The following is a 14,305-nucleotide window of genomic DNA, read 5'->3' as shown; positions in this document are numbered from 1 at the left end:
GATAATTGAAAATTGTAGAAACAGAAGTACCAACTTTATTCTTAAATTTACATAAATACATATACTGTGATTATGTAGTTCAGAAGTTTCAAATAATTATTTAATAAGTTTGAAGCATTGTATATGTATTTCTTATATATTTATATACTTCTATTAATTTATGAAAAAGTATGTTATAAAATAGATATTATTATTTAAAATTAAATTAAATTGTATATAATTGTATGTAATTATATATAAAATTTTTACTTGATATATAAAAATATATAAATATATATAAAAGTAAATGATTATAAAGAAAATATTTAATAATTACTTTATTGTGATAATTTGTAAATTTTAAATTTATAAAAACAAAAATTAAAATGATAAAATTTTTAATATGTTCATTTAAATATTATATTTATATTTTTATAAGTCATAAGGATTTTTATTTAATGAATTTTATTAATAAAATAGGTGACCACTTATTAAAAAAATGATAAAAATACTGGAAGAAATTAACCTTGAAAATTATACTCTAATACTTCCCTCAGTGGCTGTTGGAAATATTGGACAATTATGTATTGATTTGTTAATATCTAATTTAAATTTGCACAAAATTGGAAGTTTATGGAATTCTATGTTCCTCCCAATCTGTGGACTTAATCCTTATGATAAAAATTCTAATTCTCTTTGTACTACTGGTGACTTTTACATTGGAACATATAACATAATTCTTTTACAATTACGTTCACCTTATATTGGTAATTTAAATAATTTCTTTGATGAATTAACACAATTTATTCAGCATAAAAAAATTTGTAAGGTACAGTATAATATAATACCGTAATATTATAAATATTAATCATATAATTTAATATTAATTAACAAAATATATTTTTTATAGATAATAATTTTAACCAGCAGTTATGATTACGAATGTATAAATAGATCAGAAACTACCTTAAGATATCTTTCTTCGGATAATTTTTTATTAAATAATGAAAAACTTCTTAAAATTCTTTCTTGGAAAAGACACATAAAAAATATAAAGGATTCTATAGAAGAATGTTATATTTCTGGTGGTGGATTTGCAAATAGCTTTTACGAGCATCTCAAATCAATGAAAATTCCTTGTACAATACTTTTTTGTTATTGTTCAGAAGGAGATAATGTTTCTGATGCTTTGGTACTTTTCAATGGATTGAATAAATGGTTGAATTTAATAAGTGATATTGATAATAATAGTATTAATATTAAATATCCACCTTCTTGGGAATATTTTTTTGGCAATCCACCTTCTTCTGATATATATTAAATTTTATATCTAATTATATTTCATAAACAGTTTTGATGTATTTTAAAAATAAATTAGATAAAGATTAATATAATTACTCTATATAAAAAACCATTATTATTAAATATTATTATAAAAAATTAATATTATTTTATATATAAAACATTCTGTTACAATTATATATATAATGTTAATATATAATGATTAAATTAATATTATAAATTTGGAAATTATAATTAAAACATACAATTAAAATTTATTTATTTAATATTAATAATCTATATAAAATTCTATGTAACAAATTTATTGTTTATAAAAAAAGGTTTAAGCAAGAAGCTTAAACTTTGAAGAAAAGGCAGAATATGATACTAAAGCAGCTAAAAGAACAGCAAGAAGTTCAGAGTTAATCCAAGGTCCACGATATATGCCTGGATTATTAAGTACGACAACAGCTAAAGGTTTCACATTATTTGAATCTTCTCCATTTCTTAATGCTTTACGTATAGCTGCATATCTTTCTTCATCATATAATTTTATATTGTAATCTCCAGAATGTACTTTTTTTATATCTTCTGTCCAAGATACCTATAAAAGTTAAATTTATTATAATAATAATTAAATTTTGATATTTATATGATTTAATTTTATTATTTTTTAATTTATTTTAAATAAATGAATCGTAAATTTAAATGAAGTATACCTGATATTTGTTATCTGAACTTAATCTAGCAGCTGGTAATGATTTTCCATCAACTTCTGCATATAATGTAATACCTTTTATGCCATTACTACATTTAAGTACAAATTGTGTTGTAAATGCTACGTTTGTTAAGATTGTTGCATCTTCTGTGATATATGCAGATGCAATAACTTCAGGTTTTTGACAAGTTTCACCAAAAATTTCAGGAATTCCACAAATTATTAGAGTAAATAAAGTGATAAATGAAATGAATTGTTTCATCATGCTGTTTTATATTTATTTTAATTAATGATTTATTTCAAATTATACAATTAAATATACAATTATATAATAAATTACACAATTAAGAAATTCAAATTCACAATGTCGTTATCAGAATTTAAATCATATTAGATTAAACAGTAATCATAACTATAGTACGTTTAATATTTATTACATTACTGTTGACGCGTGGATATATAAAGTGACACGTTGTGAAAAGTGTGGAAACAGTAATACCAACTTATTTTTAAAATATTAAAAAAAAAAAAATTATTAAGTGCGATTTAAATCAATCTGAGAAATAAAAAAATTGATAGCATAATAAATATACATTTATATTTATATAAATTATATTATATAAATTATAAATTATATTTTATACATAAATATATAAAAATATATATATGACATAAACAATCAATTTTATCAATGATTAATATTATTTTTATTCAAATTAAAATTGAATTAATTTATGAATTTGATTTATGATAAATAAAAAAAAATTAGCATGTATTAGTTAAATATATATATTTTTTTTCTCATGTTCACTTTGAATAATATATTATTTTTCTATTTTTATATAATATATATTTTATAAATATAATAAAATTTTAAAATTTTTTAAATTATTTTAATTAATAAAATATATAATAAAATATTGAAAAAATTTTTTTTATTTCAATATCATATATATATATATATATTATTAATTAATAATTATTAAAAATTTATATAAAGTATATACTATAAAATATATATATAAAAAATATTTAATTTAGAACAGTACAAGTATTTAAAAAATCTATAAATGAGGTAGAATATATCTAGAATAATCTAGAATACACTAGAATAATCACTTATAATATAAATTTCTTAAAAACCATTCATCAAATCAATCAATCAATATATTTTTAACTATTATATAATATAATTATATAGTAATTATAGTATAATTATATAATATAATTATATATTATATATAATTATATATGTATATGTATAATTATATATATATATAATATTTATATATAATTATATTATATATAAGATTTTTTAAAAATCATACTAAAATTAAATTATTTTGTTATTAAAATATTATAAAAAATATATTTTATATATATATATATAATTATATACATATACATTAAATATAATAAAAATATATATATAAAATTTTATTTATAAATAATATTTATAAATAATATTATAAATACATTTATAAATAATGAAATATTTTAATTATATTTTTAATTATATATTTAATTATATATTTTTAATTATATATTTAAATTAGTTATTAAATATATAAAAATATATTTAAATTATATATTTAAATTATATTTTATTCAATTTTAATGAAAATAAATTGTTATTTGCTTATAAGAATTGTTTGTTTAATAATAATGAAATAAATTATATAATTTATAGCTGCTATAAATATTTTAAAGCTTGTTATTTTATTATTATATAAATTTATATTTTTAAATGTTTATATCTTACATAATTTTAATATGTAAATGTAATATGATTAAATAGATTTAATAAATATATAAAAAATAATTAGATTATTTGACTTAAAATTCAATTAAGTTCATTTCTTTTGTTACTGTATTTAATGCTGTTGATGCTACAACTGATGTAGTAAAAGAGCGTACATGAGATCGAAAAGTTGATGCAGCTTCCCATGCTTCATCTCTAATAATTCCTTGATTTCGTGGATACATAAGCAAAGGATCTATTCCTGTTTTCTTGCATAATTTTTCTTGAAGTACTATTAAACGAAATCTCCAATATTCATAACTTGCTTGCTTAAGTGCATTGACCCATTGTTCAACTTGAGATTCTGAACGACCACTTAAAATATGTCTTTTTTCATATTCATCTCGAAATGCTATACTAAATGCAAAAACACCTTCAGAAGTAGCATCAAGATTAATATTATAATTTTCTAAAATAATTACACCTGCTGGTTGCTTAGTATCAATTTGTCCTAATTCATTAATATTGAAATAGAACAATAAGTTACATCTCAATTTGAACCATTTTTCCTTGAATCCTAAAGTATAATTATGTAAATATAAATAAATTAAACAATAATATAACAGATTAATTATTTTTTTAATTAAATAATAACAGTAAAATTTAATAAATTATTCAACGTAAAAAATATATGTACAAAAATATATGTAATATCAAAATTTATAATAAATTTTTATATATAATATTCTTTTAAAAAAATAATTTTTAATAAAACTAACCTGATTTGTGTGCTCGTTTATGATTTAAACGACCTTCAATGTCAGCAGGACCATTACTTGCTTCTGCAAGTTGTTTTTCATTAAATTTCATGATGATAAAAAATTATTTACATTTTATACATTATATAATTTATATCATATAATATATATATAATTCATATTATTTTCTTTTATTATTATTTTTATTACATAAAATCATATTAAAAAATTTGGTTATATTATCAGAAATTTGTCAAATTACTAGTATTATATTATGTGCCATTATTCATTTATTATTTTTTATTGATTTTAATTAAAAATTTCATTAAACACTTATAACAACCATTAAAAAAATATAATCTTTATTGCGTATTGATATAATGTAAATACTTATGAATTATTTAGTCATCAATTATAAAGTTGTTAAGTATAGTATCAAAAATTTAAAATAGCGCGTTTAATTTAACAGTCTAAGAAACATATAAATGTGTTTTTTAAAAAATTATTTTAATTTGTTTTTAATTTGAAAACAAAAAATAATTTTGTTAATTTTATATATTTCAATGTTTCTAATATATTTAATAAAATAAATAAAATTTAAAAGATTTAGATAAATAAATTTTAATAAAATTGGCTAACCTGAAAGATATGTATATAATACATTTCATACATTTTACATATAAAAAAGTATATTAAGTACAAATTGTTTATTAAATTTTATTTATATTTTTATTAATAATATTTTGATATTATATTGTAATATTTTAAATTATTGAGCATTTTTTAATAATAAATTTTTATTTCAACTATTTATAATTATATATATTTATTATAAAAAATTTTATATGGTTAATTTCACATAACATAATAAAATTTACATAACAATAATTTATAATTATTTTTACATAATTAAGCAATGGGTTCATTAACAAGTCGACAAAATGCTGGTGTAGAAGAAGTTGATATTGTTTCAAATCATGCATATAAATATCCTCCTCGTTCAGGTTTGTTTATATTATTTTATAAATAATTTTTAAAATAGTAAATTGTTAAGTAAAAAGAACATTATTATATACAATATTATAAAATTAAATTCCTAATTCTTATTTCAATAATTAAAAATTATATATTAAAGTAAATATAAAGTATAATAAATTACATATTAAATGTATATTAGAAAAGTTTTTAAATATTTTATATATTAACTTATAAATTTTAATTATTAGGAAGTTATTTTGGTAGTCATTTCATAATGGGTGGTGAACGATTTGATACACCTCAACCAGAAGCATATCTTTTTGGAGAAAATGCTGATTTGAATTTCTTAGGAAGTCGTCCAACACCTGTAAGAGATATATTGTAATATTATATAAACATATATATAGATTATACATATTATATTATATAGATATTACATATATATATATTTAAAATATTTTTATTTATTTTAGTTTCCATATCCTCCACCACAAGCCAATGATCCTACTAAAACATTAAAAAGTTTAATAAATATAAGAAGAGAATCATTAAGATTAATTCGCAATGTTGATCAAACTTCTACTTCTCCTCAATGCCACAGTGTAAAACATTATGGAGATGGAGATATAGATAAGAAATCACATCGTTATAATATTGAATTTACATTTGATTGTGATGTAAGATGTGCAATTACAATATATTATTTTTGCACTGAAGAAATTACAACAAAAGGAGTTACGTATGTAATATATGTACTACAAAAATTTAAAATATATTATATACATATACAGATATACATATATACTAAATATTATGTATAATTAAAAATTTAATATATATTTATAGATATATACCAAGGGATCCCTCTATGAATTCTGAAACATATTATTATAAGAAAGGTGCCAATCAATTATTTTCTCAAACATCACATATGTTTGATCCAACAATATATAACAAAGAAGATTTGTTATATAATACTGATAGGGAAGTATGTTTAAAATATCTATATATATATTTTTAATACATAATAGAATTTTTAAATTATTTCTTATTAATTACTATAATTATTTATAGATAATACCAATAGCAATTCATTGTATAGCAGAGGAAGGTTCAGATGAACCAAAACAATCTCACACAACTATTGCAGTTGTTGAAAAACATTCAGATGGAACATATGTATTAAAAGCTCTTAAACAAAAACTTTATGTTGATGGTCTTTGTTACTTACTTCAAGAAATATATGGAATTGAAAATAAAAATGCTGAAAATGCAAAGGTATAAAATAAATAATGATGGTATATATTAACATATATCAAATTTTTTTATTTTAGATTTCCTTCACAATAATTTATTTTTTAGCAACAAGGAAGTGATGAAGATACAGATGATAATGGATCAGAATGTGTTATTTGTATGTGTGATGTACGAGATACTTTAATATTACCATGTAGACATTTATGTCTATGTAATAGTTGTGCAGATTCTCTTCGATATCAAGCAAATAATTGTCCAATATGTCGAGCTCCTTTCAGAGCTCTTCTTCAAATTAAAGCTCTTCAAAAAGCAACTGGAACTATTATATCAAATCCACCATTACCAGAGGTAAATATTTATTTAAATAATTATTTAATATATCAATATATAATTTTAAATTAATTAAAAAATATTTTAAATTTTACAACATATAATTGATAAAATGAAATTATTTTAATTATTCAAAATAATTTTTGAACAAATTTTGATTAATTATTACATAATTTATTTAAAAAGAGAAAAATATTTAAAAAATACCATTATAATATAATAATTTTGTATCTTAAGTATCAAATTTAATAGCAATAAAAAATTTGTTGAATTATCAAAAAGATTATTTATCAAAAGATAAAATTGAAATTTTATTTTTTAAATCAACACAAATAAATAAAGTAGATTTGGATTATTTATATAAATTTGAAAAATAATTGTAATTACTATGAATATTTATTAAATGAATTTATAGAAAAAATGTAAATATTTTTAAGAAATTGAATAATCCAGGAATTAGATAATCTAAGTTTAATTTAAGAATAATGTAAAATTTTTGATATGATTATTACATTGATTTTCAATATTATTTATAAATATTAAATATCTTTAATTAAATTTTCGCAATATATATTCACAATACAATTAATATGTTATAATATATTGATTGGAAAATATTGCTTGAATTAATATTTGATGGAATATTTTTATTTCTATTTAAAATATTATATATTTATATATTTATATTTAAAATAGATAAAATTAAATATTAGACTAATTTTATGAACAAAATGTTAAATTCTTTTTTTAGGGAAGTTGCGAAAATATACCAGCTGGATACGAAGCTGTATCATTGATAGAAGCTTTAAATGGTCCATACATTCCAAGAACTACTGTTCTTGCTCCAGAAACTCCAGATACTCCTGATACAGACACGGCTAGTGCAATTCAAGCAGCTGAAACATTAAATAGGTAAAATAATATTTTAATTTAATTTAATTTTTTTATATATATACATGTTATATTTATGTTATGTTAATATAATTCATTTAAATTCTAATCTAATTGTAATATAAATATTATTTAAAAGGTCAGTAGAACGTACACCTGTCATATCGAAACATGTATCTTCAAAAGAAGCAGATATATCTGCAAGAACTAGTGGTACTGCATGTCCTACTCCGGAATTTCGAATGTCTGTTTTATTAGCTAGAGATGAACATTCAGGATCACAAAAAGATGTACACAATCGATCTCCAGCAATGAGAATAAAATCTTCTGGTCATTTACGGGAAAAAGTAGTATTACGATCACGAGACACTCTTAGACTTGTTAATGAAAAACAACCAGTATCTCTTTATGAGGTATTCTATTAATACTTGTGCTACAATTTTCTTAAGTTACATAATTTTAATAAAATATCAAATATATAAATTTTTACTTTGTTATTCATATAAATCATATTTACAGGGACAAGGACAAGATGAAGATAGTGAAGCAGAAAAATTGTCTCCATTATTAGATGCAGCAACTAGTACAGAGGCACTTGATAATAATAGTCACGGAATATGTGATATAGATATTGATGATGAAATGCAAAATACAGAAAATGAAAATGATGTTGATATTACATGTCATTCACATTAAGTATTCATTAAAATATTTAATATAATATATATATTTAATATAATATACTTAATTATAATTATTTTTTATAATATAAAATATTTAATTTGTATTTTTTTCTAAAATTCTGAATATAAATTGTAAATAAGATATTATATAAACTGTAAATTATAAAAATTTTTTTTAATTATTATTTTATTTAATTAATTATTTACTATTAAAATTATTAACCAAAAATTATAGCATTATAGATTAATTTATTTATTATATATAATATATATAATATAATTTTGTAACTTTCAGTAGATATTTTTTATGGATTTTAATATTTAATAAATATAAACCTATAAATTTTTTCCAAAATTCAAAAGATATAACTAACATTATAATGGTTTAGAACAAGCATTTATGAAAATCATGAATTTAATATATGCTATTTTTAATAAAATGAATTCTATGTCTAAATAAAATAAAAAAATTATTTATATTACTTTATTTAAAATTTAAATGGCTGAAATTACAGGTCTTTGTTTGATTTTTGCTTCTTTGCATTGATCTATTATATAACTTCAATTTTTCTTCCAATTTGATAGGATTTGCTTTAGTTTTATTATATTTTTAATAATTATAACAATATTATAATAATAAAATTTTTGTTTGTCTTATAATTTAAATTAATAAATCCAATATTAAATTTATTATTTTTATGATAAAAAACTTTAATAACTGAATTTTGATAAAATCTGCTGTTTACAAATTTGACTGATTGATTCTCATACTTGCTCTTGATACAAAATACTTCTATAAATTTTTTGTAGAAAAAGATATAAGTAATTATTAAATTATAAACATTTAAGTATATTTAAATATTGAGTAAAAGATATTAAAAATATATCCTTTTGTATTGATATTTTTTAATTTATATTTATTTTATTATTTTTATTATTTAAGATATCTAAATGAAACAAAAAAAAAATAGCTATATATTAGACATGTTCTTATATTTTTATTGTCTTCAATATATAGAACAAATCCAAGCAACATATATCAAAGAAAGTGTTGAATATTATAATTTATTTATTATTCGTTATATAATTCGATATAAATTTTTATTGATAAAAAAATATTTGTTATTAAATATATTTTCTTTAATATATATATTATTTGAATTTCTTCATTCTCAAACCAATATCATTGCGGCTTGAAAAAAAAATTAAATTATGTGCTTCTTGATTGATCAGTGTTTTTTTTGTTAATAATTTATTAACAAAGCCATAATAAGTTTCTGTAAAGAAACTTGGAGAATATTGGTTGAAATTACCTTAGGAATCTGTAATTAACAGTTTTCATATTTAGAGACAAAAAATTTTAATATTTATAGAGATATGTTAATAAATCGTGTTTTTGTAACACGATCTTGCTTTAATAAAGTTAAGATTTTTTTAAATAATACATAAATATAATAAATTTCATATATATAAATATATATATATTAACTTCTAATAAAAATAGTTTTATAATTATCTAAATGAAATAATTAATTACTAATTTAATTTACTAATTTCTTATAATTATTATCATTTGTTTGAATAATTCTTATTATTTTTTATTTTTGAATAACACAATAATTTTTATAAATGTTACTACTATATTAGTTATAGTATAGGAGTATAATTATTTGTAAAATTGGAATTGTATTATGTATGTATCATTTCTTGGTTAAAAAACAAGATATATGAAAACAACTTCTATTATTATTATTATTGTTTGCTAATGTTTTTCATTTGAAATATCATTCTTGAAATTTCAAATTACTTTATTTAAGAATAATAGGGATATATACTTTATATTAATTTTTTTTCTCGGTTATTATTTAAAATATTTAAATGAGATATAACACATATATTTAATTGTATTAAATGAGATAATAATATATATATAATAATATATATAAAATATATAAAAATATGCATTTCATATATAAAAATATTCATTTTTTTTTAAATTATAAATAAGTTATTAAAATAATAATTTATTGTTTGGATAAATAACATTGTTATAAATTACATTTATAAAAAAAAATTAAAAATATTGATATTTTCCGATATCATAATAAATAAACATTTATAATTATATTTGTGTTTTACATTTCTATTTATAAAGATAAAAAAATAAAAAAAATAAAGTTTAAGAGATTAAAAACTGACTAAAAATTTAAGAAATAAAATTTATTTTCTGGCAAAACTATCAGAAGAAAATATTATTATGTATTATTTTTAATATATATTAAAAGTTTTATTAATTATATTTAACTATATCAATGCAATCATCTTAAAATTTGTATATATAATAATTAGATAATAAGCATTATTTTTTATTCTTTTGGAAGAAGTTACTCGAAGAATTAATTGTAAAAATTATTCCTAAAAATAATTTTTTTCTTTAATTTAATTTTTCAAATAAATTAATTTATTTAAAAAAAAAATGAATATATAATATGTACTGTATTTTTTTTTGTTTCATTTAGATATTTTAAATATTGGAAATAAAATGATAAAATTAAGTGGATTTCAAAAATAATGTTTCAAATTAAAAAAATTTAGTAAAAAATTATATACATGGTTATTCATATTTACTTTGCTAGACTTTATAAATTACTTTTTAGAGAAGAAATAAAGTTATTTTATAATATAAAATTTTTAAATAATTAACAAAAAATACAATTATATAAATATACATATAAATTTTTCTTAAATAATAATTTAAATATTTCAATTTTTGATTTTTAATTTTATCAAATTAAATAAAATATTTAAATCAAGAGATAATAAACTAATATAATATAAAAATATAACAATTACAGAATAAAGTATAACAAAGTATAATAAATATGGAAAAATTAAAAACATGTGCTTATTTTTAATTATTTAATAAAATTCAAGTTCAAAAAATCATATTTTATTTAAGCAGCAGCAAGAACTTTTCTGAATTTTTTCCATTCATCAAGTGGTCCATGTTCTGGTAAATATTTAACATTACAACCATCTGGAGCTAATCGACCTGCTGCTTTCAGTTCTTCATATTCAGCACGATCATATTTGGTAAAACCCCATTTCTTTGAAACATATATCTTTTGACGACCAGGGAATTTGAATTTTGCACGTCGTAATGCTTCAACTACAGCAGCCTTATGACGGTCAGATGAGCGTACACTCATAATAGGTTGTCCAATATGAACCCTGGCTACAGTACCTTGAGGTTTACCAAAAGCACCTCTCATTCCTGTTTGAAGTCTTAAAAAATATAAAAAAATATTTAATGAAATTAATTAAAATTATTAAATATAATTTTATACCTAATATTATTAATTCAGATAACATATGTGCTGAAGAGCATATCTCAATTATTAATATTCAATATTATTTTAAAAAATTTTATTATTAAATTATTTATATTTATAAATTATTATTTATATTACCTATCAGCTCCAGCACATGATAACATTTTATTGATACGAATAACATGAAATGGATGCAATCTCATACGAATATGAAACTGATCTTTTCCAGCATTTTTCACCATATATTTATTTGCACAAATACGTCCAGCTTCAAGAGCTTCAGAACTAAGTTGTTCATATTCATCTGATACCAAATGTACACATAATGGAAAATCTTCCACAGAAGCTTTCTTTTTTCCAAGATCAAAAATACGTATCTTTGGATCAGGCACACCTCTACAAAATCTTGATTTAGGATAAGGTTTATTCTTACAATATCGATAGCTATAAGGAAAAAAAAAATTCGTATTAAAAATATATGTATAATTAAAAACAAAAAATTGAAAATTAATAGAAATATAAAAACTTTTTACAATAAATTAACAACAATAAACTAAAAAAAATTATTATCAATATATTTAATTATAATAAATAATTATGTAAAACTTTATAAGATATAAGATTTATTAAATAAATATAAATATATATACTACATACCATCTAGCTGGTCGACGCCCCATATTGACTATTAACAATAAACAAAAATCATGTAAATAAAAAAATAATAATTGTATAAACTTTTTTAATAATTTAAAGCAATGCAGAACATAAGGATGATTAATATATATTTGGATATTTTAAGATTAAAATGAATTAACATGAACATGAACAATACCTTACGTTTCTTATCGATGTAAAATGACGAAGAAATCAACCAAGCTGAAATAGATTACAAGTGAAGATCGTGAATTTAGTTACAAGAATCTAGTTACTAAAAAATCACTATTTAAGGATGATTTTTAATCAACGATAGTACATATGAAAATTCATAGAAACACAGAAAATATTATAATTTACATTACATTATTTATATTTCATCAAAATGTTATAATGGAATCAGAATTATCGGAGGAAAGTACTTTACGTCCACAATTTACAGTGGATGATTTGGATATTGAAATATTACCAATTATATATGAAATAATTCGGAGGTTTGTACATTTTAATAATTTGATAATGAAAATAATTGTTGTTTAAATTATTTTAAATTATTTTAAAATAAAGATATAATTTATTTAATCTTTATTTGTATTTTTATATTAATTTTTTTGACTCGATATTTTTCTTTGTATAAATTATTTCTTTAAAATCATATTTAAGAAAATATTTTTTCTTTATAAAACATTTTTTAAATTAATTATAATTTGAAAAATATACTTAGGTTATATTTTAAATACATTTCGGTAATATGTCAATAATTGTTGCAATTATATATATATGCATAAATTATATAAAATATAATATATATATTATTATATATTATATAATATATATTTATATTTAAAATATAATATAATATATTTAAAATAATTATATCTTAAATAAAAATTTTTAATATAAATATCTTTTTGAAGAACTTTATTATATATTAATTTTATTCTATTTATATTTTACTTTTAGTGTTGAAAAAGATCCACATGATACTGCACAAAAAGCTAAAGAATCACAAGATACAAGTCATAAAATTTTAGAACTTCAAAAAAAATTAGATTCTACAAGAGCTCAGGTAAAATGCTATAAAATATAAATATTTTTTTTATATATATATTTATTTCTTAATTCTATTTCTTAATATTTATAATTATATATTTTTTTAAATTTCTAAATGCAATCTTCTATAGTACAAAATATAAGAAATATACGTATGATACACACACACACATACACACACACACACACACACACACACACACAGAAAGCATATATATTATAATTATATATTATATTGTATAACTATGTAATATAGTTTTTATATTTTATAGATTAGAAGATTACCAGGAATAGAATATAGTAAAGAAGAACAATTACAAAAACTTGAAACTTTACGTAAACAACTTAGACTTAAGCGAGAGCTCTTATTAAAATATCGTAACATGTGTACATTTGAAGTTCCAAAAATATAAATATTTTTATTTGCTTTTTAAAAAAGGCAAATCAAACATGGGTTTCTGGCGTATCTTATTTACATATTTGATACATAATGAACAATTAATCAATAAATTGGCAAATACAAAACCAATTAGACGATCTGCACAATTTATAGCATATTTAATACTTCAAAGTAGAACACATGGTATTTCTTTACCTTTTAATCAAGAGAAATTTTTTGAACGATTAAAAATTACAAAATATATTAA

The 14,305-nt window shown here is 18.6% G+C and overlaps 6 protein-coding genes across 9 annotated transcripts; 3 read left to right on the top strand and 3 right to left on the bottom strand.

Moving 5' to 3' along the window:
- The first annotated feature begins 20 nt into the window (after positions 1–20).
- On the top strand, positions 21–1,390 carry LOC726900 (proteasome assembly chaperone 2). 2 transcript variants are annotated; one of them, XM_006571892.3, is made up of 3 exons: positions 21–168; positions 460–808; positions 890–1,390. In XM_006571892.3, the coding sequence occupies exons 2-3, from the start codon at positions 479–481 to the stop codon at positions 1,298–1,300; spliced, it is 741 nt and encodes a 246-aa protein (XP_006571955.1). In that variant the 5' UTR covers positions 21–168; positions 460–478; the 3' UTR covers positions 1,301–1,390. The 2 variants fall into 2 exon arrangements, with proteins under 2 accessions (XP_006571955.1, XP_001122617.2); XM_001122617.4 differs by having other exon boundaries at positions 111–222.
- LOC552227 (translocon-associated protein subunit delta) lies at positions 1,374–2,462 on the bottom strand. Its single transcript, XM_624604.6, has 2 exons — positions 1,980–2,462; positions 1,374–1,864 (listed from the first exon to the last, which is right to left on the bottom strand). The coding sequence occupies exons 1-2, from the start codon at positions 2,241–2,243 to the stop codon at positions 1,604–1,606; spliced, it is 525 nt and encodes a 174-aa protein (XP_624607.1). The 5' UTR covers positions 2,244–2,462; the 3' UTR covers positions 1,374–1,603.
- A 1,331-nt stretch (positions 2,463–3,793) lies between these two features.
- On the bottom strand, positions 3,794–4,809 carry LOC100577579 (pleckstrin homology domain-containing family J member 1). The gene is made up of 2 exons (XM_003251785.4): positions 4,499–4,809; positions 3,794–4,296 (listed from the first exon to the last, which is right to left on the bottom strand). Exons 1-2 carry the CDS (start codon positions 4,587–4,589, stop codon positions 3,815–3,817), a joined length of 573 nt encoding a protein of 190 aa, XP_003251833.2. The 5' UTR covers positions 4,590–4,809; the 3' UTR covers positions 3,794–3,814.
- A 321-nt stretch (positions 4,810–5,130) lies between these two features.
- On the top strand, positions 5,131–8,672 carry LOC552182 (probable E3 ubiquitin-protein ligase MGRN1). Of its 2 annotated transcripts, XM_006571893.3 has the most exons (10): positions 5,131–5,164; positions 5,392–5,481; positions 5,704–5,822; positions 5,929–6,194; positions 6,302–6,443; positions 6,530–6,733; positions 6,818–7,060; positions 7,794–7,954; positions 8,073–8,346; positions 8,453–8,672. In XM_006571893.3, exons 2-10 carry the CDS (start codon positions 5,394–5,396, stop codon positions 8,627–8,629), a joined length of 1,674 nt encoding a protein of 557 aa, XP_006571956.1. In that variant the 5' UTR covers positions 5,131–5,164; positions 5,392–5,393; the 3' UTR covers positions 8,630–8,672. The 2 variants fall into 2 exon arrangements, with proteins under 2 accessions (XP_006571956.1, XP_624563.2); XM_624560.6 differs by lacking the exon at positions 5,131–5,164 and having other exon boundaries at positions 5,327–5,481.
- Positions 8,673–11,544: 2,872 nt separating this feature from the next.
- Positions 11,545–12,890, bottom strand: LOC409589 (60S ribosomal protein L10). Of its 2 annotated transcripts, none has more exons than XM_006571895.3 (4): positions 12,784–12,890; positions 12,606–12,633; positions 12,087–12,392; positions 11,545–11,901 (listed from the first exon to the last, which is right to left on the bottom strand). In XM_006571895.3, exons 2-4 carry the CDS (start codon positions 12,626–12,628, stop codon positions 11,571–11,573), a joined length of 660 nt encoding a protein of 219 aa, XP_006571958.1. In that variant the 5' UTR covers positions 12,629–12,633; positions 12,784–12,890; the 3' UTR covers positions 11,545–11,570. The 2 variants fall into 2 exon arrangements, with proteins under 2 accessions (XP_006571958.1, XP_006571960.1); XM_006571897.3 differs by having other exon boundaries at positions 12,789–12,809.
- A 55-nt stretch (positions 12,891–12,945) lies between these two features.
- LOC552161 (mediator of RNA polymerase II transcription subunit 9) lies at positions 12,946–14,297 on the top strand. The gene is made up of 3 exons (XM_624540.6): positions 12,946–13,099; positions 13,569–13,674; positions 13,931–14,297. The coding sequence occupies exons 1-3, from the start codon at positions 12,999–13,001 to the stop codon at positions 14,069–14,071; spliced, it is 348 nt and encodes a 115-aa protein (XP_624543.3). The 5' UTR covers positions 12,946–12,998; the 3' UTR covers positions 14,072–14,297.
- Positions 14,298–14,305: the final 8 nt, after the last annotated feature.

Source organism: Apis mellifera, linkage group LG5 (genome assembly GCF_003254395.2).
Source record: "Apis mellifera strain DH4 linkage group LG5, Amel_HAv3.1, whole genome shotgun sequence".
Taxonomy (NCBI): Eukaryota; Metazoa; Arthropoda; class Insecta; order Hymenoptera; family Apidae; genus Apis; species Apis mellifera.
Note: the sequence above shows the minus strand (reverse complement) of the source record. Positions and strands in the feature narration are given on the sequence as shown.

Coding starts and splice junctions, on each gene's coding strand:
- LOC552227 (XM_624604.6), bottom strand. CDS start 2,243: ATGATGAAACAATTCATTTCATTTATCACTTTATTTACTCTAATAATT. Junction 1,865..1,979: donor GTTCAGATAACAAATATCAG/GTATACTTCATT, acceptor TAACTTTTATAG/GTATCTTGGACAGAAGATAT.
- LOC552182 (XM_006571893.3), top strand. CDS start 5,394: ATGGGTTCATTAACAAGTCGACAAAATGCTGGTGTAGAAGAAGTTGAT. Junction 5,482..5,703: donor TAAATATCCTCCTCGTTCAG/GTTTGTTTATAT, acceptor TTTAATTATTAG/GAAGTTATTTTGGTAGTCAT. Junction 8,347..8,452: donor AACCAGTATCTCTTTATGAG/GTATTCTATTAA, acceptor TCATATTTACAG/GGACAAGGACAAGATGAAGA.
- LOC409589 (XM_006571895.3), bottom strand. CDS start 12,628: ATGGGGCGTCGACCAGCTAGATG. Junction 12,393..12,605: donor GGGCGTCGACCAGCTAGATG/GTATGTAGTATA, acceptor TTTTCCTTATAG/CTATCGATATTGTAAGAATA. Junction 11,902..12,086: donor TCATGTGCTGGAGCTGATAG/GTAATATAAATA, acceptor ATATTTTTTAAG/ACTTCAAACAGGAATGAGAG.
- LOC726900 (XM_006571892.3), top strand. CDS start 479: ATGATAAAAATACTGGAAGAAATTAACCTTGAAAATTATACTCTAATA. Junction 809..889: donor AGCATAAAAAAATTTGTAAG/GTACAGTATAAT, acceptor TATTTTTTATAG/ATAATAATTTTAACCAGCAG.
- LOC552161 (XM_624540.6), top strand. CDS start 12,999: ATGGAATCAGAATTATCGGAGGAAAGTACTTTACGTCCACAATTTACA. Junction 13,100..13,568: donor ATATATGAAATAATTCGGAG/GTTTGTACATTT, acceptor TTTTACTTTTAG/TGTTGAAAAAGATCCACATG. Junction 13,675..13,930: donor TAGATTCTACAAGAGCTCAG/GTAAAATGCTAT, acceptor TATATTTTATAG/ATTAGAAGATTACCAGGAAT.
- LOC100577579 (XM_003251785.4), bottom strand. CDS start 4,589: ATGAAATTTAATGAAAAACAACTTGCAGAAGCAAGTAATGGTCCTGCT. Junction 4,297..4,498: donor TAAACGAGCACACAAATCAG/GTTAGTTTTATT, acceptor ATTATACTTTAG/GATTCAAGGAAAAATGGTTC.